This window comes from Antedon bifida, chromosome 4 (assembly GCF_963402885.1).
Source record: "Antedon bifida chromosome 4, ecAntBifi1.1, whole genome shotgun sequence".
NCBI classification, from domain to species: domain Eukaryota; kingdom Metazoa; phylum Echinodermata; class Crinoidea; order Comatulida; family Antedonidae; genus Antedon; species Antedon bifida.
In genome coordinates, this window is record NC_136229.1 from 18,628,011 (window position 1) to 18,653,647 (window position 25,637).

Sequence of the window (25,637 nt, forward strand, 5' to 3'; positions counted from 1 at the left end):
CTCGGCGAAAATGGCTACATGTTGAGAAAGCAGTCACGAAAAACCAATTTGTTAAGAAAATTTGACCATGGCTAGCGTTAAGCCGGAGACTGTAAGTTCACACATTATTTCTTCTTGTTTTTATTTCAAAATGGTTAAAATATGTACTTGTATTTTTACACAGTGAACCAGGAAATTGTCTTGTTTTGACAGCCATCTCGTAGAGGCCGGGGATTGGGAATTTCTAGGCTGTCGTGTGGGGATGAAACTGGTCAATTGGCTTGGTCGTCTGGCTAGCATTTTGTTCAAAATGTGGCTGTGCCGGTTTCTTTTCTTAACTGTTTATTCTGATTTCGAACTAGTTTTAATCATCTATAAGTATTATATAGGTTTAATAATTAATTTAACTGATATTTTTTAGTTTTTATTTGTGTTTTGTAGATATCATTTTTTTGATAACTTTCATTGACAAGACATGTTGCAATCTTGTTCTAATTTGGAATTTTAGGCCTAGACATATTAATGTGACGTATTTGTGGGTTTCATATACTATAGGAGAATATGAGCACATGAGAGATTGGTGACTAAAAGATATTCTGCAACCATACACACAGACACCAGCAAAAACCTTTTCAGAATTCATGATGCATGCAAGGGATCCAGTCAAGTCACCCCATGGCAAAGTCGCCCCCATACACAGTCGCCCCTTATAAAGTCGCCCCATCGCAAAGTCGCCCTAAAACAAAGTCGCCCTAAACAAAGTTGCCCCGACAATGTCGCCCCATTGCAAAGTCGCCCTATCTCACAGTCGCCTTATCTCAAAGTCGCCTCAACATAAAGTTGCCCCATCGCAATGTTGCCCCTTTACGTTAAAATAGTTTTACTTTTAAATTCAAATATGATTTTTTATGGAAAATATCTTACCAGACTAGCTAACTAGACAAAGAAGTAGTAATAATATTCTCGGGCTTTTTTAATGGAGCGCTGCTGTTTCATACATGTTTATTTTGGTCGCGCTGAATGTTATATATATTATGGATATGTTAATCTCCTATTATAATTTGTGTTTTCATTTTTATTTTACTTGTCAATAAAACTAAAGCAAAATATCAATAATCCTCAATTGAATTAAATATTGATCATTTGCTTTTATTGTTATTTTTTTTCATTTTGAAAGCGTCATAACCATAATAATAAAAAATAACAATATACTTTGAATTGAAGTGAATATTGATCATTTTACTTTTATTGTCAATAATAATATGAGCATGATGCAGCATAACACCATGGGATCGAGTCAAGTCACCCCATCGCAAATGATGACATGATGATGTCATATCACTACTGTACCATGTTTGGGAATATCACTACCATATTTGGGCTCATCACACTTTTTTTGTCCTACTAGTTTGATAGTGTAAAGCATAGGTTCATAGAAATAAAACATTGTTTTCCCCACATTAGTAAATTGTATACAAAAAATGATCTTTACAATAAATAGAAGAAAAACAGGAAATTATATCAATCAAAATTAATTAGTTTTGCAGTTAGTAAAATCTTTGGTTTGCTAATTCGGTAACACAAAGTCCTGCCGAATATGAAAGCTATAAAAACATGTTTTTACATATATAATTATAACTCTTTATCATATAACAATTTACCAAGATTCAGAAAGTTATTTTCGGAAGCAATCACAAATGGTAATTAACATTTTTTTTATAGCATGTGCAATGCCGCATGTACTTTTGTTATTTAGGTTAGATGTTACATAATACAACAGGCTATTCAAATGACCTACTAAAAAAACCCAACCAGATTCTGTGAAAAAATACAGTTAATAATAATTTGCTATGTTCTTTCTCATTTTTAAATTTAAGAGAAAAAATGTTATTTAATTAACCATCCCCTTCCTTCTAATCTTTTTACCCATTGACCCCAGTAAGTTACAGTTATTTGCTGATGGGCTAAAAATTCACTAAATATTAGATAGATCTTCCAAAGCAATATGACCTAATAAAGAGATTTGCTTGTACAGTAGTAGTCCTATAGAAGCATTTGTTAATTATTACCAAAAAAGGTACAAAAATAGAATACTTTCGTTTTAAGTTTTAGATTTCCAACAATGATAATATGTGTATAATAACATTTTTGTTGCACTTTCCTGTTGGATTGCCTGCCCTACTTTATTTAATAAGGAGCAGGCTTTTGACATTTCATCCACTTATAGTCAGATTATGCATTTCCTACAAAATATCAAAACATATCTTATCAAAACATTCTATTTTTTATATCTTCGATTATTTTCCAGTTTTACTACAGTACTGTATTGATATTTTTATTGTCAATAAATTGAAAGAATAACTAAATTTTCCAAATAAAAATTGCATGATCTTGTTAGTCGATAGTTCTGACTGATGTGCGTCCACAGCGACTGGACTCATCGTCATGTAATATCGTTCACTCTTATGTTGGTACATAACAATAGCTAATTATTATACTGATTAGTAACTAATTAGTGAAGATCTTCATAGAAAAAAGGTTAAAATCCTACTGTAGACAATGGTCCTTAATTTGACCTTAAAAAATGGATGATAAACACTATTATTAGTATTTGATTATAAGCCTTTTGACGAAACAGAAGACATCTTCGATCGATGACAAACAATGCTGTGCAGGGAAGTGTAACCATCAAAAATAACATAGCGTTTTCAGGGGATTTTAGAACATCATCATCATAAAAAATTAATGTAAAACGTTCTTAAAAGATTGGCCTATACATCACTGTATGATTGGAAAAAATAGAAACCTTTTTTCTCCACTTAAAATCCATCGAAAAAACACCACAGTGTAAACGCATTATACACTGGTGTTTTTTTGGTGGATTATAAGAGGTGAAAAAAAATTAGCACATTTTTTTCAATCACACAGTTATGTAGGCTAATCTTTTAATCAAGAACACTTTACAGTAACAATGTCCATACAACTGTCCGGTAAGGAGATATGAATTTATCCTCTGAAAATATGACCAAAATGGTAAAAATATTAATATAGTTTATTTATTAAAATTAATCTAGTGTTACTCAGATTCCTCCTTGTAATTCATTAAACAAAGTGTTTATTAAATTTTAATTATTTACCACAAAAATATATTTTGAAGAAGTAGGATTTCCTGAATAAAGTTTAATGCACCATTCATGATCAACAGAGGTCATGAACAGGTCACTTCTAAAAGAAGTCATGTTTTTAAAAGGTCACAACCCTTTCTGAGGTCAATAAAAAAAGTGAAAGTCATTTTGGATTGCATTCTCATTCCTAAAATTCTTTCCACTGACATCCCATTTACTGAATGAAACTACCTTTCCGATATTGTGTTTGATGTTTTTTAGGAATTTGTACATAATATGTAATTTAAACATTTTTTTTGGATCCAATATTTGGTCAAAGTGAAAACTATTACAATACAGTATGTGACATTAAAATGGCATATTAACAAAAAATATATATTTATTATTTTTCAGAAGGACAATATATCTTTAATCTGAATTCCTAGAAAGAAAACCAATTTTGTATAAAAAATATTTTTGATTTTTATTTTAAACCTTTGAATGATGGTTTTCCAAGTTCTTAATTATTCTGCTGCCAACATTGTTTTTCTCTCTGGCGCCCTCTAGAGTTTAATCAGTGGAATTTGATGTGTTTCATAACAATTTCTATTAATTTATTATTATTATTAACATTTTAATTATATAATACTAATTATTATAGATTAATTACTCAACCCATTATTACTCCTGTCTAATAATAATTAGTTGACTAATAAATGTTTGAATTTGTATTGTTACTGTTGCCATCGAGTTCCTCATTAAGTTTGATAAATTGTAATGTTAATTAATAATTAACTAATTAATTAAATAATAATTGACTAATTGCCAAACATGGGGAAGTGTGTATTGATTATTTTGAAAATACTGTAAACAGGTCAAGTTTAAATTGAAATTTATTATAACAATTTGGTGATCTGGCTTTTTAAAGAGTGATTTTAAGCATAGTAGGCTTAAGCCTAGATTTTGTTCTACTGGTCCAAGGTGTGTACTGTAGCCTATGTTTGATTCTAATTCTTTTCTCCCACCCAGCTTCTTATGCTTTCCACCAGATTTCATTTGACCTTGCTGAGCTACCCCAGTCTACAGAATTTGATTATATGCCCTAAGGGCCTACGACCATCATACACTGAAAGCGTAATAAAATCAGCTGGATAGAAAATACTCCGACTTGTTTATTAAATGTAAAAAGATTTACAAAAACACCAGCTGCTCCTTGTCATTTAGTTTTTCGCCATGGCAACAAATCTATTTATTTATCATTGTTGCAACCATCTCCACAAATCTGACAAAACAACACAAGGTTTTACTGGTATTTTAAGTATGCACTAATAACAACTATACCTGCTGGGATATTAAGTTTCGTATTCTGATACCTTTATTTATACATTAATTATATATAAATATTGTCAGCATGAAACAACAATTTATATAATGTACTGTACTCCTGGAATAAAAATGAAATAACAATTTTCAAATGAAGAAATATTAGTATATCAATATTATAACTTGCGCTATTCCACCGTACTACTACTTTGAAGATAAATATTCATTTAAACTAACTAGTGCTGTTCCACGTTTAGAGTGAATAGGGCTGTTCAATCTCACTTGAATGTGCCCTCTGGACAACAACCAAAAGACAGAAGTTTAGGTCAAGTTGAAATTGATTTTCTCATAATTCACCAAATTACATTGTTCTGGCTGTAAAAAACACAATACTGTACTGTAGGTGATTTTAAAATAAAAAATGAATGGCATATGGCATACTAGCAGTACAAAAAAATATGACTTTGGTATTAAATTTAGTATCTAGTACAATATCATAGTATATTTATATACAATAATGTCTGTTTATTATTACAGTGTTTACCTAAAAAAAATTGGGATTCAAAAATTGTATTATTAAATTAACAATAACAATAACATATTTTTGTTTTGGTGTAACACTTACTGACAATACAATGTACTGTACCACAAGTCCTTTTCATCATCATGGTTAATCAATGTTTAAAATCTATGGGGAGTGTTTAATTACATATAGTTTGAAATCAAATCTAGCTTTGTCTACACTATCAAACTTTATACAACAACAAAATGTGCCCATACATGGAAAAGATGATGTCATCATAATCACTACCATATTTAAGCATATCACTACCATATTTGGTCACACCACACTTTTTTTTGTAAAACTAGTTTGATAGTGTAGACAGACATTAGTGTACACAGTACATTTTCATTTTGTTAAATCTGTGAAGCTCTGGATTTTAAGTCTTTACAAAAAAAACTGTTGCCCAAGCACATCATCAAATATATTTTTTCCATGATTTTGTGTTATTATTATTATTATTATGAATTCTTGCCAAAAAATGTACTACTGTACACTGGACCAGTACTAAACAAAAATTGAGGGTGCTATAGAAAAATTACTCATGTATACAATTTCCACTAAATAAAGCTGTTCGTCCAGTGGTGGTCTATGGTAGGCCTGGTTTGAGTACTGACTCTTTCTCCACGACCCCCCTCCTGCTCGCCAACTCCTCCTTCTCCCCGACCCGCTCCCTAACCCCATCTCCAATTATTGCATTATTATTTTATCTGAAGATGTTTTTGACTTTTTTGATTAACTGCAAAAGGCTAAATAGCTGAATTAATTTGTTATTCAAAACCAAATTAAATTTGATAGTTTGTTATTATCAGTAGTTTTATGATTAATCGTAAAATTAGATATCTACACTGCCTAATGCTTTTGTTATTGTTATGCCGAGTCGTCTAATCAGTATTCGTATTGCAGGTAATTAATATTTTGCTGGCAACGAAATATGTAGACCGCAAACAAGTAATAAATAACAATTGAACCAAATCTTGTTGACAGCAATCTAATTAATTTTTCAGTAAACAATTCAGATCTCCAGGGATTGATTTCGTCTAGCCTTGCAGCAGAGAGTATTGTAGTATTGTAGTACTAGCCCGGTGATGTACTGTACAATGTCAAGTACTAGCCCATATTACAAATAACAATGTCTAGCCTGTGTACAATGTCTAGTACTACTAGCCCTAGTACTAGACATTGTACTAGCCCATAGTACAATGTCTAGTACTAACCTGCTGTACAATGTCTCGTACTAGCCCACTGCAATGTCTAGCACCAGCTCACTATAATGTTTAGTACTAGCCCAAGTGCTGAATAATGCCTAGAACTAGCCCACTGTACAATATCAAGTACTAGCCCACTGTACAATATCAAGTACTAGCCCACTTTACAATGTCAAGTACTAGCCCACTTTACAATGTCTAGTACTAGCCTGCTATACAATGTCTAGTACCAGCTCAATATAATGTTTAGTACTACTACTAGCCCAAGTGCTAAACAATGCCTAGAACTAGCCCACTGTACAATATCAAGTACTAGCCCACTTTACAATGTTTAGTACTAGCCTGCTGTACAATGTCTAGTACTAGCCCACTGTACAATATCAAGTACTAGCCCACTTTACAATGTTTAATACTAGCCCGCTGTACAATGTCTAATACTAGTCCACTGTACATTGTATAGTACTGTACTAGTCCACTAATCAATGCCTAGTACTAGTCCGCTGTACAATGCATAATACTAGTCCACTAATCAACGTCTAGTACTACAGTACTATCCCACTGTACAATATCAAGTACTAGCCCACTTTACAATGTCTAATACTAGTCCGCTGTACATTGTATAGTACTAGTCCACTAATCAATGCCTAGTACTAGTCCGCTGTTTAATGCATAGTACTAGTCCACTGTACAATATCAAGTACTAGCCCACTTTACAATGTTTAGTACTAGCCTGCTGTACAATGTCTAGTACTAGCCCACTGTACAATATCAAGTACTAGCCCACTTTACAATGTTTAATACTAGCCCGCTGTACAATGTCTAATACTAGTCCGCTGTACATTGTATAGTACTGTACTAGTCCACTAATCAATGCCTAGTACTAGTCCGCTGTACAATGCATAATACTAGTCCACTAATCAACGTCTAGTACTACAGTACTATCCCACTGTACAATATCAAGTACTAGCCCACTTTACAATGTCTAATACTAGTCCGCTGTACATTGTATAGTACTAGTCCACTAATCAATGCCTAGTACTAGTCCGCTGTTTAATGCATAGTACTAGTCCACTGTACAATATCAAGTACTAGCCCACTTTACAATGTTTAGTACTAGCCTGCTGTACAATGTCTAGTACTAGCCCACTGTACAATATCAAGTACTAGCCCACTTTACAATGTTTAATACTAGCCCGCTGTACAATGTCTAATACTAGTCCGCTGTACATTGTATAGTACTGTACTAGTCCACTAATCAATGCCTAGTACTAGTCCGCTGTACAATGCATAATACTAGTCCACTAATCAACGTCTAGTACTACAGTACTATCCCACTGTACAATATCAAGTACTAGCCCACTTTACAATGTCTAATACTAGTCCGCTGTACATTGTATAGTACTAGTCCACTAATCAATACCTAGTACTAGTCCGCTGTTCAATGCATAGTACTAGTCCACTAATCAACGTCTAGTACTACAGTACTATCCCACTGTACAATATCAAGTACTAGCCCACTTTACAATGTCTAGTACTAGCCCACTGTACAATGTCTAGTACTAGCCCACTTTACAATGTCTAGTACTAGCCCACTGTACAATGTCTGGTAGGACTAGCCCACTGTACAATATCAAGTACTAGCCCACTGTACAATATCAAGTACTAGCCCACTTTACAATGTTTAGTACTAGCCTGCTGTACAATGTCTAGTACTAGCCCACTGTACAATATCAAGTACTAGCCCACTTTACAATGTTTAATACTAGCCCGTTGTACAATGTCTAATACTAGTCTGCTGTACATTGTATAGTACTGTACTAGTCCACTAATCAATGCCTAGTACTAGTCCGCTGTACAATGCATAATACTAGTCCACTAATCAACGTCTAAGTAGTACTACAGTACTATCCCACTGTACAATATCAAGTACTAGCCCACTTTACAATGTCTAATACTAGTCCGCTGTACATTGTATAGTACTAGTCCACTAATCAATGCCTAGTACTAGTCCGCTGTTCAATGCATAGTACTAGTCCACTAATCAACGTCTAGTACTACAGTACTATCCCACTGTACAATATCAAGTACTAGCCCACTTTACAATGTCTAGTACTAGCCCACTGTACAATGTCTAGTACTAGCCCACTTTACAATGTCTAGTACTAGCCCACTGTACAATGTCTGGTAGGACTAGCCCACTGTACAATGTTTGGTACTAGCTCGTTGTACATTGTATAGTACTAGTCCACTAATCAAAACAATGCATAGTACTAGTTCACTTATCAATGTCTAGTACTACAGTACTATCCCACTGTGCAATGTCTAGTACTAGCCCGCTGTGCAATGTCTAGTACTACAGTAGCCCCCTGAAACATGCGTAGTACAGTACTAGCCTGCTGTACAATGTCTAGTACTAGTCCCCTTAAACATGCCTAGTACTAGCCCCCTAAACCATGCCTAGTACTAGCCCCCTGAAACATGACTACAGTAATACAGTACTAGCCCGCTGTACAATGTGTACTGTACTAGCCCGCTGTACAAATATGTCTATCACTAGCCCACCGTTCAATGCTTGGACAAAAAAGATGTTTCTTTGTGCCAAACACTATTTTCATGTTTTATTTGTGACTAGGAAGGTGTTGATGAAAAGGGTTTCTATACAGTATTATTAACAGGTAAGTCATTAGTAACAAACAACCAGCAGGTCTGTGTGTTCTGATGACTAATTATAAGTCGCTAACAAAGTCATTAATTGAGTCTAATGTGTGTTGACATGGTTTTTTTTACTCCAGATGCAAGCTGATGTTGTCACGCGAAAACAAGATAATATGATAAATTGAAAATGATCGCTTTGTTAAACAAACCAAAAATATGTTTTTGACAAAACATAAATATTGAATTGGTTCTTATTGTCCTTCAAAGCAGGTGTAACTTTGTTGCCATAGTAAATATTGGTTGTTTTGTATATTTTGTAATTAATATCAATAATAAAAAAAAATGTTATGATTACAGAAATGTGATAACATAAAATTTCGAACACATTATTCATTTGTTCAAGAACAATAAACTATCATCTCAAAATATAAATCCATAGCCTTGGATTGACAGAGGAGAATCTGACATTTGTTTAATTTTATTGTGGATATGAAAATGATTAAAACAATGTAATAATAGCCCAGTATACATCAGTTGATCTTCTGGTATACTATTATTAACAATTTGTAGATAATAACGATAGTGGGGACTTAATTCAGTCCACATACACAGTTTATTTTTAACCGCATTTTAGAGAACACAACAACAATGTGTGTGTATAATGTGTAATATATTATTATATTATGCAATAATGTGTGTATATATAAACAATATAATATGTTTGTAATTGTTTTAATGTTTGGCAATCTTCAAGAAGAGTTTATGATGACAAACATTTCAATATATTTGGTATGTTATACATTTAAAGTGCACTGTAAAACCATCTTGGAAATATAAATGTTGTTTTGGTCCTAAGCTACCTTGTTTAAATTGATGAGTAAGGTTGTGGCTATTCCAGCTGCTGTACTGAGATACAAAACAACACGCAGCTGTTGATTGGACATGTTTCACAAAAACACTCACCATCAACCAAACAAATGGTTTATTTAAAGAACTGAAGATTCCATCTACGTATTCACAAATTCCGTAAACAAACTGTGTGTTCATCCACATTTGATTGAGGGCTAAAATAAAACAAATTTAAATAATGAAATAACTATTTTTAACATTGCTTTAAAAAAAAAACAAAGAGAGAAAGCACATGCAGTTAAAATAATCACATATAGTTAAGAAAGCACATGCAGTTAACATAATCACATACAGTTAAGAAAGTACATGCAGTTAATGTAATCACATGTAGTCAAAGCACATGCAGTTAACATAATCACACACAGTTAAAGTACATGCAGTTAATGTAATCACATGCAGTTAAAACACATGCAGTTAAGAAAGCACAGGCAGTTAACGTAATCGCGTGCAGTTAAGAAAGCCAATGTAGTTAACGTAATCTGCAACTTAATTGGCTGACAAATACACAGCATTAGAAATGTTGTTGAATTGAAACGAATGTTTGTTTTACATGATTTACGCTATTGTAAACAATCTAATTTGCCGGCTCATTTCTCGTAATAAAGGCCTAATTGTTAGTGTTTGTTTGGCGCCCTAATGTATTTTTAAAAAATGATAATTTTAAAGTACTTTCATAATTTGAAATTGTAATGAATTAAAAAAATTGTCCTTTTAATTATATTTTTACTGAAATAAATTAGTATTGTACTGTTTATGCTATGACATTGATTACTGACTTCTTAAAATACAGCACTTTACTCTAACAATGTATATAAAACACAAAATAATTGTTTAAAATAATGCTATGATAAGCAAATACGGAGATTGCTTCAAACGTTATTCATAATCAGATCCTATAGAGGTTGAAATATATTTTATGCATCTTTTTTTGACAGATAAATATAAATAAAAATGAATACAGTAAATAAAAACAGTATAAAATATTAATATAATTATATTATATAGTATTATTTATTTTTCATATACATTGCAGTTCTATATACTTAAGTTTAGGATCAATGCAGTAGAGTTACTGAATGTTATTTCATCTGTGACTTTTTTCTGGTATTGTATCTACCACCCCTTTTGTAAATGGAATCAACTTGTTTACTCCACTATCAACATTGTGGATTGGTTTTATTTCAAGTAGTATTTTGGTGTTAATTTGGACTTGACAGTTTCCTTAAGTGGATTTGAGTTATAATCAGTGATATTCCCTGGCTCCAAAATGCCAAACCTGCTTACTATCGTCTTCAAAAAGCTCAAGGTAATAATACAAGTTTAGATATTATTATTATTATACTACCAGTGTAGAACAGATGAATATTACTGTACTAGGTATCAGGTGATATTGTATGTTGCAATGTATGTGTTCTCTAGGTACTACATGGTAATACCATGGAGCTATGGAGCTATAAAGCTCCATGGTAATAGTGTATTAAACCATAGTTTAATAATACACATCCTACTCACGGCTTCCAAACTTACAAATGTTTCTGGTGACCTATTTTGGTTCTGTATCCTGTACAGTATACTGTAATATTTCAAATGTCATACTCACATTATTACTGTAGTATTATGTATGTTCTGTACTTTTCTTTGAATAATTTTTTTTAGCTTATAAGTTCAGCTTTTTAAAAAGAGAAATGTATCCCATATTTTTAAATGAGCATTTCATTAGCCAAATTGTGAAACTCTAAAAGTATAATTATGTTTTTCTTAATTGCAGCGCCAATTACAGTTTTTCAATTGAGTGATAACTAGAATCTCGTCAGATTTATTTCACACTTTGAAACTGATTATGGTACTTTGAAATAACTGATTATGGTACCTGTAATTATGCAAATTTAAATGATTGCATACATGCCAACACTCCTGTTTTGGCTGAGAGACTCCCATATTTTAGACTCGTCTCCCGGCCTACTGTAATGTCATTGTCATGCTCCTGGTTTTCCACATTTTTTCCCGGATTACAAAAATTGAATTTTGTATATGTGTTATTTTCTGCATTAATATAACAAAACTCACACACAAGTGAATACGACACGATACCGCTTGTCACGTCACACACTGCATTGCTTACCTCTCTCCTCCTGGTCTCGATATTAAATAGAGGGTGCTGTTGACCTAAAATAAAACACCACCTCCCGTTTCTTGAACTTCAGATGTTGGCATGTATGTAATTGCATTATGAATATTGAACTCAATAAAGTGCCAATCGGCTGACCAAAAACGGCATTGTACTCTATTTCCTACCTATTCTTTGAATTCGTCTTCTGTAAAGTATATTTCCCATTAAACCAGACACGTTTCCTAATTCTTTGAATTTGAAAACTGAAAAATATTTTTTTTTCCAGAAAACTATACATTGTTGTCAAGCTCATGAGTGTAAAATCTTGTAAAGTTATACTTTATTATGTAATGTGTGGTTAGTTTAGTTGTTTATAAGTGCATTATTTATATTTAAAAATATTTTTGTTTTATTTTTTAGGGTGGGGGAAATAAAAGCAATAATCAAAAGTCAAATACTCAAGGGAAAGAAACGCCCCAAACAGAGGTACCACAGCAGGTGATTCAGGCACAGAAGAAGCAACGTTCAGATTTTGAATTTGGAAAAATACTTGGTGAAGGTTCTTATTCAGAGGTGAGTTATATAGCCTAGATAGTACACTATACATGCCAAAATTATTTCTCTAAAGCCCATATTCTGCTGACAGTAATAAAATGATGGTATAACTATAATACTCCAACAATAACTGTGGAAGTACTTATAATTATATGAAATAAAAATATTGAATTGAATTAATGATAATTTCAATATAAAAATATTTAATTAAGTAATAATGTTCAAAGAAATCTAAAAAAAAGCCTAGCACTCGTGCAATAATCAATGCATTAAAAATGTTAAAATGTTATGTATAGTATTGATGTATCTTAGCATAGAAATCCATGGTTCATCTTCGTCGTAACATTCTCCATGCTTGTCTAATTACCCGTGAAATACCATTATCGTTGAGAACCCATAAAGATGAAAATAAAATCCTGTCGTAATCGGCCTCATCACGATAACTATTACAGAATGTAAACAAGATGTATTGCGGATTTACCGATGATTTATGTTATTGGAATCGTAAGAGACGATATTATTGATTCGGCTTGTGTTTCCAATGTTAATGAAATCGAAATTGAGCTTGTAAACCTTTTAGAAAATTTGATATTCCTCAACTGTATGCAAGATCTGCTCTGAATTTAGACAGATTTGCATTGCATTTAGATAGGGTTTTCTTGTAGCATTATTACTTAAAGGGCCACTCACAGTTTATATGTATTCTACCTTTTTTTTTTTATCATTTTTATTATTCTACAAGCATATTTGTATGTTTTTATAAAATTGGCTATTGTTGATGTTGCATTGCTATTTATTTTTTAATAAAAAGTAGTATACAGTAACCCCTATTCAGGGGAACACTTTTAGAATCCAAAAAAGTGTTTCCTTAAAACAAGTGTCCCCTGAATTTTTAAACATATACTGTATACCCTATTGCTCTTTGTTCTTTTCACAGGGATATTACATATCCTTGTTCTTAATATCAGTGTCCACTTATTAGAGGTGTCCCCTTAATATTAGGTGTTCCCTTAATTGAGGTGTCCCTTTAATAGAGGTATCCCCTTAATTGGTGTGTCCCCTTAATAATAGAGGTATCCCTTGATAGAGGTGTTCCCTTAATAGAAGTGTCCTCTTAATAGAGGTGTCCCCTAATAGAGGCGTTTCAAAGGAAGTGTTGTACTGTATAAATATAACTAAGCAACATAACAGAATAATGCCAATCAAGTCAATTATTTTGTAAGCTTTTTTATTTAAATTGTAGTCCTAGGGTCTGTTTCTGCTGCATAATGCAAATTAACCGTTTATTTTAAAATGGAATAAAAATAACAAGACAGCGTTTCTGCTCAATGCTCCGAAATAACCAGTTAAATCAATGGGTGGTCGTTGACAAAAATCATTAGAATTACCCAAAATGCAATTGGTCCTGGCGGTTAATTCAAACGTTACTACTGTGTAGTTGACTCGGGGTCAGCAGCTGTCAATCAAATAACCGTTATATTGTGTTGCAGCTAAAAGTTGCTCAGCGATAACCGGTTAAATGGCGTTCTAACACCGAATTGAATGGGTGTTTTTAACCGGTTATTTTGCGCTGCCTTTCAACCGGTTACCACAGACTTGTACTGTTTCTGCTCCCAAGAAATTGGAGTTAATTTATTCACACCGATTTTAACCGGTTTATTTTTATGCAGCAGAAACAGGCCCCTATAGAGTTTGGAATGAATTTATTTATTTCTCCTTTAATTAAAGTAGAGGCTTAATTGTATGGTTTGGACTTAATAGTGTAAATTTAGAGTGGCTATTTGTAATATGTTATTCTCCAAGGCCTCATTGTCAGATACCAAATCAATTGAAAAACATTTATAATTCTGTCTGATAAATGAAACAAATATCTAATATTGATTTCTTACATGCATCTTATTAATATTTGCTTTATTGCTTTATGTATTTATACAGGTTGTTCAAGCAATTGAGAAAACAACAAGAAAAGAGTATGCAAGTAGGTCATTCATTATTTATGATATTAATAACAAACATTTTGCTTTGTAATATCAATTTTATCAACATGGTGTAATGGAGAGGTTTAACCCCATAGTGATTTAATAATAACAAGGCCAAAGACATTGCAAAATATTATCACTTTTACTTTCACTAATAAATAAATATACAAACTGTATCTGAAAATCTTTTTCGGGCATAGGTATAGCTTACCTAGATAAACTGACAACAGTTGAAGAGAGGATTCCTAATAGAAGAAATTCCATTGAGCAACCATAATCCTCGAATCACACCCTCAAGTGGGAGCCATTCCATTTCTTGTGTATTTTAAAATACTTTATAAACAGTCTAAATAGAACTAATTTTAGAATTAGAAAATTTTTTTAAATTATTTTTTTTTATAGCAAGGTTAGAAATTTAATTTTTTATCCACGAGCAAACATTCTAATTGTTACAAAATCTAACACATAAGCACATTTTAGTAAAATATTTAAGTTACAAATATTTACAGCAATTGGCAGATCATACCTCTAGTACTTTTGCTAGACTAAAATGTAACTTTAAAAAAAAAATACTGTAGGTTTGACATTTTCAACTAGCAATTATGAAAAATGTAATAGTAAATAGAATTTAAAGCCTTGAAAAAGGTTGATTTCGTATTCATATTTTTGTAGTGATACAAAGCTGTTTATTTAAATTTTGTTTACACTGGATGTATTGTCTCTGAAATAAAAAGATTGAATTGAATTAATAATATACTTTAATAACACAAGCAGATGTTTGTGCGTCTCCATGACGTAAGTGGATATGTTGTTTATCAAATTTGAGAACGCACCGATCTGTGTTTACTGGTTGTTTTTATCGTAGCTATATTGAGACTATGAAAGAACCAGTAAAAATTGATTATTCCATAGAAATGCTTTGAAAGATATAAAAGTGTTTTTTTTTAAAACAGATTTATGGCTTTTGAAATTAGAGAAAAGTAAAGAATCGTTGACTTGGTTGTTTGTTTATTGTTGCTGTATTGAATTCTGTTTTTGAAAGAAACACTAAAATTGATTGTCATGGAAACGGCTTCTATGTATAGTAAACAGATTTATGATATAGAATTTACTTTTATTGTGACAGATGTAGTTTGACGAAGAACAATTTTATTGTATGAGTGAGAAAAGCATGATATGAATTTCTGTAACCCTGGACCAATAATCTGAGATCCTCCTATTGATATAGGTTAGATCTAAATGACTAGATCATGCCTAGGTTAGATCTAAATGACCAGATCAAGCCAACAAGCTATTACTACAGTCGCAACCCTCATCTGGGAGACCTCTATTCAGGGGACATCCCTATTTAGGGGATCCCATTTTGTAAGGTGTCCCCTTAATAGAGTTTTTACTGTATACCCAGCCTGAATGTAATTCTGCAGTAAATTATAATATTCAAGTCAATCAGGAAGGTTATTGGTCTTCAAATTTAGCTTTCCTTTTTTTTATCTATGACCTACTGTAATGTACTATATATGCACAAAATTGAAGAATTACTATACCAGGAAAATGTATTAACATTACAATGTCTACAGTATGTCAAGACAATGTAGGCTAGGAAATAAAAAAAAAAAAATGTTAGTAGCCCAGTGGTCCGTCTAGTAAGGTCTGTAATAGTACATCATGTTCCAATGGATCTATGCTTGGCCTATTTGTCATAAACAACATCCTTATTTACAACATGATGAGATCAGACAGAGTGATGAGTTTGTTTCCGAATCATTAGACAAGTGTCTTCCAGTCTGTTAAACATACCGTGTGGGTCATGGCGGTTGGCATTCAAGATCGTTAAAAGAATCGACTAGTTGGCTAGTAATTAATTTGAGTAGCAATTTATCTGAAGCATTTATGATTAACATGGCTTGAGTGAGTTGTTTTTCATCAATAGAATCTCAAGAGACTGAATATCTTTGTAAACAAATAGCACATTAAGCATAATAATATGTTGAATAATTTATAGAAATTGAAAGAAAAAAATATTGGAAAGAAACTAAACCACTTGGCAATAAACGCTGAAATAAATATTGTTAAATGTGAAATTTGTGAATATCCGTAGGAGAGGAAAAACATCCTCACCAAGAGACGAACTGTTTGATATTTGGTAGGAATATCATTCCACTGGAGATGAAGTTCTCTTTTGAAGTTTTCTGAAGCGTTTAAAAAACCAAGATGTAGAAAACTCATCTGTCAGATATATATCTTGAGTTTTCTACATCTTGAACTAGAATATCAGCTTTATGTGACAAAGAAATGTGATGTGCCCATATATGGACATGATGATGTCATATTGCTACCATATTTGGACATATCACTAGCATATTTGGGCACATCACACCTTTTTTTGTCAAACTAGTTTGATAGTGTACTGTAGACAGAGCTTGAAATCTCAGTTTGTAGATTGTTTGATGATAGGGAATGATAGAAAACTCCATGGAGGAAATATCTATATATTTCCTCCATGGATATTCCAAGTTTTTAGACATCCTATTCGCTGTGTGTGTTCTTGTGCTGTTTTCATGATCATTAATATATTACTGTACACGTGTGAACCATCTATACTAATTGGATTTATCTATCTGGACATTTCCTGTAGTCAGTTAATATGAACAACATTTCAGTGCTCTCTAACTAATGTAATTGGAGGACGTATTCTTATAATAAACATCTTTAACAAATACCAATATGAAACTGCCTTATTTCAAAAATATGTTTCTTTGATTATTTTGGACATTATTGTGTCCTGTTATGTATTCCTTACATTTATTTATCAAACTTTAGTTCCACGAATCAGTTACTGGGAACTTTATATTATATTATGTATTTAAAACGATTTAAATAATGATACAATATATCATAAACTCTGTAAACAAGAATATCATGTTTCTTTAAGTCATTAATTTATTTTTAAGTGTGAACCATCAATAATAAATTGTATTTATATGGATAATTCCCGTACTGTATTTGCTGTGCGAACAACAGTTTAATAATAAGTTGATGGATTTACATACGTCACATGCACATTGATACATTTATCATTATTTTTTTTAAGTATGTTATTTTGATATTGAATGCACTGCATTGTTTTCTGCTACGTGCATGCTTGCAATCATAAAAGTCAACCATTAAGACTTGTCTACACTATCAAACTTTATGTGATATGAAAATGTGATATGCCCATATATGGACACAATTATGTCATATCACTACCATATTTAGGCATATCACTACCATATTTGGGCACATCATACTTTTTTTGTCAAACTTGTTTGATAGTGTAGACAGAGCTTTAAATTGAAAGTGTGTTGTTTGCTTTAAAATCAATGGCAAGTTTAGGCCGAGAGGTTACACCCCGGACGGAGCATTGTCAAGGGGAAACAACCATGCTTGGGTTCAATAATTTTACCATTGTAGGAGTCTACATTATTTTGAATGTTCTTAAATTGGACATTGAAGATAAATCAAAAACAAATTCTTTTTGAGTCCGGTCTATATCTGGGCCAATTGTTTTTCTTTTAGTTACAAAATGAGACCTACAGTATTATAGCTCCCACCACATACCACTAGGCCGACACATTCAACAAAACATAACATCTGTACCTATACGGTATTTAATATTAAGCATGTCATTTTTGTAATTTGGGCTTTCAATTTGCCAATTGTAACTAGCCTAAAGGATAGTAAACAATTAGTACTGTGATACCAGACAAAACAAATCGAAATAGGAAAATTATTATTATTACTTGTTTACTTGTTAAAGTAAAATAAGTGATATATTCAAAACATGCTGTTGTCATGGAAATGATGCAATGTCTTAAACTATGCCATCTTGACAGATAAATACTAAGTATTTTGTTTTGAGTTTCACAAGTAACATGACGTGACGCATATAGAATGATGAATGTAGCAGGCCTTATAAGCTCATATTGCTCTGAAGTTATGTTATAAGGGAGTGGTGATTATTATCAAAAACAAACCCTGGGAATTAGCTAGACTTCACAAACAACTGATCACCTTTGATACACATATAGTTTATTCATTGACTCTAGTTGTTGCAGTAATTATAAGTTAGTATATTATTTATATTGATGATAGTTGCAGGTGTGGATAATATAAACAACATAAGTTCCTGAAACGATAATAAAAAATTAAACATTAACTTCTTGAAATTTACTGAATCAAAGTTGCCTGCTTACCTGCAGTAAATAATCTAAATACTGCAGTAAATTATTTAAATACTGCAGTATGGTTCAGCATAATAATATTTATATTGATATTCTTATTTTTATGTTTTCAGTTAAAATATTAACAAAGCGGCAAATGATCCGAGAAAACAAGCAGAAATATGTTATGCGGGAACGTGACGTCCTGGCCCGTTTGAATCATCCGTTCTTTGTTAAGCTTTACTTCACATTTCAAGACAAAGAGAGGCTATGTATCCTTTAAAAATGAAAATACCAGAAGATTTGAAAAGAAAATGATATGATTACAATTTTTACAGTAGGGTTGTTATTGCATTTACCGTACTTTCTCTGCAGAAAAATTAAATAATCTCGTCATTATGACAATTTGAATTAAACCCGCATTTTACAAAGCTTCATTTTGTTACAGATAAGGCCATCAGGTTTGTTGAATATTTCTTAACTTCTGATTAAACAGATTTTGGTTTAAGTTTAGCAAAGCGTGGAGAGTTATTACCGTACATACATAAAGTTGGCTCATTTGACGAGATCACAACGAGATTTTACGCGGCCGAAATCGTACTAGCACTTGAACATATGCACAGCTTGGGAATAATTCATAGGTATGTCTTAAATGTATTTTACTGCACTTACTGAAATACTGTCTTAATGCAGTCTACATTACAAGACCTACAGTGCCATGCAACCTTAATATCTGTATAAATATTTTTGCTATTCTGTTTTAAAAATATTAATATTGCTTCATGATTTTTTTTAGGGATTTAAAACCAGAAAATATTTTACTAAATGAAGAATGGCATATTCAAATTACCGATTTTGGTTCAGCAAAAATTCTAGAGGCCGATAGCACAGATGGTAAGATATGAAACATGATGTAGGGAAAATGTTGGGGTTGAGAACAATCCTTAGATAAGGGATGTCGCTACAGACAATGGTGTAAAGCACAGGGCAAAAGCCCATGGTTTAGCACTCTCAACGGGCCCTCTAACACTGTTCATGCTCTGAGGCCCATTGAGCTCTGGGCCCTGGGTTTAGCCAGTGAGCGCTCATAGCTGTTACGCCACTGGCTACAGAAATTTAAGGCTAGATTCAACCACATCAGAGGTTCTCAGAAATAAATTTGCTAAATCACAATTATTCATTCAATAATATTTAATGAAACTTTTTTGTTAAAGGAATTGTACGGGCAAATTCATTCGTTGGAACAGCACAGTATGTATCGCCGGAACTTCTTACAACAAATAGGACAGAGAGAGTAGAGAAGTCTGCAAGTAAATGGTAAGTCACAATGCATATACGGCTTTACAACGTTCAAACACGGTTCTTGTCAGATTACCGAAGTTAAGCAACGTTGGACCTGGTTATTTTCGGGTGCTGTATATGGAGCTGGGGTCCTGACTCTTATGGCAGCCCCTGCATCTAGTATCTGCCTCAGAGGTATTGGCCCATGCCTTTCCTCTGGTCAAGGTGGGCACTGGACGAGAGAAGCCCTTGATCAATGTTAGGACCAATCAAGGTGCTTTAAACAGTCCTGGCTTTGTTTGTATCAAACCTGTTAGTGGTGGTAATTATCGCTGTTGGTTTCGATTGAATAAAATGAAAACAAAAAAATATGGTGATCTTTAACCTTTTGTAAAGCCGTCTGCTTGCTACTATGTTTGATTAAACTTTTATTTATTTAATATTTTAGCTCTGACTTATGGGCGCTGGGAGCAATTATTTACCAAATGTCTGCAGGTTTACCGCCGTTCAGAGCAGGGTAAGTTGCATAGTGATATAGGCATGCACAGATGACGCTCTATTATCATTGAATTTATGAGGTTTGAACGAAGAAACATCAATAGAAATAGTAATGATAGTCAATTTTAGTGTTTGATAATTTAGATATTTTAGTTACAAAATGATACCTGAAGCTCTGTCTACACTATCAAACCTAGTTTATTAAAAAAAGTGTAATGTGCCCAAATATGGTAGTGATATACCCAAATATGGTAGTGATATGACATCACCATGTCCATACATGGGCACATCACATTTTTTTGTCACTTACCACTAGGCCGACACATTCAACAAAATAAAACATCAGTGCCTATACAGTATTTAACATTAAGCATGTAAAATTTGTAATTTTTTCAGAACGGAATATCTAATATTCCAGAAGATTTTAAAGCTAGACTATATGTTTCCTGATGGTTTTCCTGAGAAAGCTAAAGATTTAGTACAAAAGTTATTGGTAAGTTTACTATGTTATTGTGGATTTAGTACAAAAGTTATTGGTAAGTTTACTATGTTATTGTGGATTTAGTACAAAAGTTATTGGTTTATGTGTCATTGTGGATTTAGTCGCACTGATTATTTTCCACCCACTATGCTGTAATGCCATTAATAATGTAATGCATTATTTATGATGTCTGCCTTAACCATGTTTGCCGAATGAACTAGCATAATCATTTTATTATAAAAGGCCTTTTACTATACTTAATTTTTAACTAGTACATCAGGCCTGGTCTTTTAAGGCGAGTGAGTGTGATCACTCACATAACACACTCCTAAACTGCCCTTGAGGAGTGCGATTTACAACACGCCTTAATTTGGTAAACTTCTACACACGAAAATATAAACAGCACACCTACAGCACCCCTGAATGTATTGAGGAGTGCAATTTGTAGCACACCTATGATTTTCAAAAGATAAGGCCAGTAGTACATATGTTAAAAAATGTCTTAACTTCTTATTAAATTAATAGTACCAATGTGCTTTGAAAACTGATTTAAAACACTATCCATATTATAAGAGCCTATAATAGTTATTGTTTATCATTACATACAGGTAATAGATCCCAAGAAGAGGTTAGGATGCAATGAATGTGGGGGCTATGCTGAACTAAAGGAACATCAATTCTTTCAAGGTGTCAATTGGGAAAACATACATAAACAAACACCTCCTGCATTAAAACCATTCACAATGCTAGATGGTGAAGAAATACACAGTGACTACTATGTAAGTCTTAGTTTTATTCAGTATTAACTTGAACTTTAACCTCTAAAGTCAAAAGATTTGACATGTCTTCATAATTGGCTGTACGTACAAAAATGCTGTTTTTTCCAGACCGTATAATACACCACATATGATAAATACAGACTTACTTTACATAATTTTATATAAAATTGGGAGTGCCTCCAAGTTCCTGGGAGCAAGTCAGGATTTGATCCCAATAAACCTCTGATACAGGCACGGTAACCACCCACAATACTACTTCTTTTCAGGTTGATGATTTTAATATACTATCAAACAGCTTATCTGAGGATTTTCAAAAAATAAACACAAATGAAACAGAAAACTATGAAAAAACGCATTCACGGAAATACGTTTTAGACCCTACGAGCCAAGAGCGCGCTCAGTTGCTTCTTAAACAGGAGAAAGATGTCAAGTGGCACCAATTTGTAAATGGAAATTTAATTCTGAAGATGGGATTATTAGACAAAAGAAAGGTAAACATTTAGGATAGGAAAACTATGTTATATAACTAGGTTAGGTCAAGGCAATTTAACAACAGTTCCGGAGATCAAAGGGTTTATCTGTGTCTGCAACACTATCAGTTCCACGCCCCTTTAACAGACACAGCGCGCTGCGGAGAATATTTTATTTCTACAATATTGTACGACTGATCTAACAAACAAAATAATGTAAAAAAAATAATTAGAATCAAAAGGGAAATCAAATAAAAACAAATTAAATTTAATAAAATTGGCCAATATGTACATAAAATATGTACATTGTACAGTACTGTTGCCATTCGTTGCAGCCAAACATAAGATCAAAGGACTGTTACGAGTTCGTATCTTGCAGAGCTCATTGTCCTTTTGTTAGATTGCCTTGGTTATATACTGCAAAGAATGTTTATATTTAAAATGTTGGGTCTGAAACTATTGTTTTTAATTGCAAATGTAGATTGCCTTCTTATTCTTGTTATTTGGGGATAGTAGACCAAAGTTCAACATTTTGTATTCTTTGTTCATTAGGGCTTGTTTGCAAGGAGACGGAATTTCCTGTTAACAGAAGGACCTCACTTATATTACGTGGACCCAGAGAGAATGATTCTGAAAGGAGAGATACCATGGTCTAGGACGATGAAAGTAGAAGCAAAGAACTTTAAGACTTTCTTTGTACACACAGTATGTATACAGTTATTACTTTATCTATCATAATTCTCATTGTTTTAACATTATGATTATGTTATTATCATTATATTAATAAAAATAATGTGTTATTGCAATTACAGTATTACCTTTAATCATTATCATAATAATGTGCTATTATTATCATATCATACTATCTAATCATAATCATTTTCAACATTATTATTCTTAAATCACTATCATTATATTCATTATCATCCTCTTCTGAATTATTTATTTATTTAATTTAATAATGATGATATTTATAATACACCATATATCAAATAAAATTGCTAATAATAGGCACAATATAGTAACTACAATAGATAATAATTAAAACTACAATATTAAATTTATCGTGTTGTAAAACTTTATTACTTCTTCTTATCTGCAGCCAAATAGGACGTACTACCTAATTGACCCAGAGGGATATGCATTAGAATGGTGTCGAGCCATTGAAGAAATGATGCACTATACCTACAAATCATGAGCCTAGCTAACGATCCAAATTGTTACTTGAAATTTGCGCCGTTTTACTGTAGCAACAATTCATTCAGCGACGGTTCCATTTGCACGTCTGCAGGTCAAAGTGGAGATTTTCGTATTTGAACTTTAGCATGTTGTATCGATGCTCAATTTGCGTCTGATTTTATTTGGATTTAAAAACAACAGACATCTGAAAAATTATTCTAATGAAAATGGTTTTGAAACCCACATAACGGGTTGTCGTTTTCAATTTTTTCAACATATGTTATGTAGAAAATGACAGGAAAGATTAAAGTTATTCTACTGCAGTGTAGTTGCGAAAGTAATGTTATTACTGCAGTACGGATGCAGTAATATTTCTAAGAATGCAGACCCCTTGTATTGAATAGCAAATACAATACTTTATAATATTAAGAGTTGATAGTTTTTAAGTGTATGTGACATATTTATAAACTGATTTAATACTGCAGAAAAATGTAAACTGTATATATAATAAGTGCAGCAAACCTTTGGAATTACTGCAGTAGAATAATTTGAATTGTCTTGTAGAAGATGGAAAATGTAACACAGTATATTATAGATTTAACAGAAATTTATCAAAGGTGCAATTTGAAATTAAGATAGTTCCTATCGTTACAGTAATAATAATAATGATGTGTCAAGGGTCGTAATGAATAAGTGGGTGTATTAATTGAATGTAAGGATATACTGTATAAATATTTTTTAGTAAGTTTGGAGTTCAAAAGAAAATCATTTTGAGGTTTGATCAAATCAATGGTGGTTGGTTGCTAATCAAATATCCGTGCCAGGGAAGTGACCGTCGCCCTAGAGCTAGTATCCAGGTGGGGAGGACCCTACTTAGTACCAAGGGTGGGGGAGGACCCTAGTTAGTACCAAGGGTGGGGGAGGTCCCTAGTTAGTACCAAGGGTGTGGAGAGGACCCTAGTCAGTACCAAGGGTGTGGAGAGGACCCTAGTCAGTACCAAGGGTGTGGTGGTGGACCCTAGCCAGTACCAAGGGTGGGGAAGGACCCTAGTCAATACCAAGGGTTGGGGAAAGATCCTAGTTAGTACCAAGGGTGTGGAGAGGACCCTAGTCAGTACCAAGGGTGTGGGGGTGGACCCTAGTCAATACCAAGGGTGGGAGGAAGATCCTAGTTAGTACCAAGGGTGGGGGAAGATCCTAGTTAGTACTGGGGAAGAAGATCAGAGACAGAGATCTGGTTTAGTGTAGAGCATTCATTTGCATGTGAGAATGCTTTAACAGTAAGTTTTAAATGTTGCCGAGAATCTGGATACATGTACTAAACAGCCTATTGTTAGAAAGTCTAGATCAGAGATTCTTTTGAAATGGATTTTATTAGTCACTGAAAACTACACAACATAACTTTTTTCTTAAAACATCCCTCTAAAATTCATCTTATATAAAATTTAAGATGAATTTTAAATAGACCTGGTAAAAAATATGTTACAATGAGACTCACTATCTTGGCGACAAATGTTATGCCTGAGTAATTTTCATCTATAATACCTTAGAATAGGCTTTGAGGTAACAGTTTGATTAATTTAAAAGCTGATCATCTAATATTAATTCAACTTCTATTTTACCATCAGGGAAAATGTACAATAAAAAACCAGCCTACATGTTTGTTAGAAATTCAGGTGCATATGCTGGGCTAACTGCATTTTGGCAGATATTAGCAAGGGGTTGGGTTGGGACCACATGATATTGTGACATGATCACAGTAATTGCACAAGAGTCAAAAGTATAATCTGTTATTGTATTTTGATATTTAAATCATTTCCCTTTTTAAAAAAAAAAGAACTTAAAAAAAACAGATGTGTGGTGTTGCCTTTAAATATTGTAATCAGAATTAAACTATGAACTTATTTAAGAAGTTATTATAAAAGAGATGACAGTTCTTGTAAATGCTTGTTTTCTATATAGAAAGCATAAAAAGCTAAATAAGGATTGTGAAACCGACAATAAAAACATTTAATCATTATTTACGTCCATGTTCTTCTGTTGCGATCCAGCTTCTATAGACCTACCACTGCGGTTGTGTCCCTTCTATAGACACTCCACTACAGTTGTGCCCCGTCTATAGACATACCACTGTGATTGTGCCTCTTCTATTATATAGACATACCACTGCAGTAGTGCCTCTTCTATTATATAGACATACCACTACCACTACTACCACTATAGACATATCATTGTGGTTGTGCCTCTTCTATAGACATACCATTGTGGTTATGCCCCTTCTATAGACATACCACTGTGGTTGTGCCTCTTCTATAAACATACCACTGCGGTTATGCCCCTTCTATAGACATACCACTGCGGAT

The 25,637-nt window shown here is 32.9% G+C and overlaps 1 protein-coding gene across 2 annotated transcripts; it reads left to right on the top strand.

The window, feature by feature from the left end:
* Positions 1 to 25,294, top strand: LOC144841138 (3-phosphoinositide-dependent protein kinase 1-like). 2 transcript variants are annotated; one of them, XM_078697342.1, is made up of 14 exons: positions 1 to 91; positions 12,271 to 12,423; positions 14,341 to 14,383; positions 18,721 to 18,858; positions 19,083 to 19,227; positions 19,383 to 19,480; positions 19,801 to 19,903; positions 20,316 to 20,384; positions 20,762 to 20,858; positions 21,455 to 21,625; positions 21,892 to 22,116; positions 22,648 to 22,800; positions 23,198 to 24,234; positions 24,476 to 25,294. In XM_078697342.1, exons 1-13 carry the CDS (start codon positions 68 to 70, stop codon positions 23,291 to 23,293), a joined length of 1,515 nt encoding a protein of 504 aa, XP_078553468.1. In that variant the 5' UTR covers positions 1 to 67; the 3' UTR covers positions 23,294 to 24,234; positions 24,476 to 25,294. The 2 variants fall into 2 exon arrangements, with proteins under 2 accessions (XP_078553468.1, XP_078553467.1); XM_078697341.1 differs by lacking the exon at positions 1 to 91 and adding an exon at positions 10,938 to 11,046.
* Positions 25,295 to 25,637: the final 343 nt, after the last annotated feature.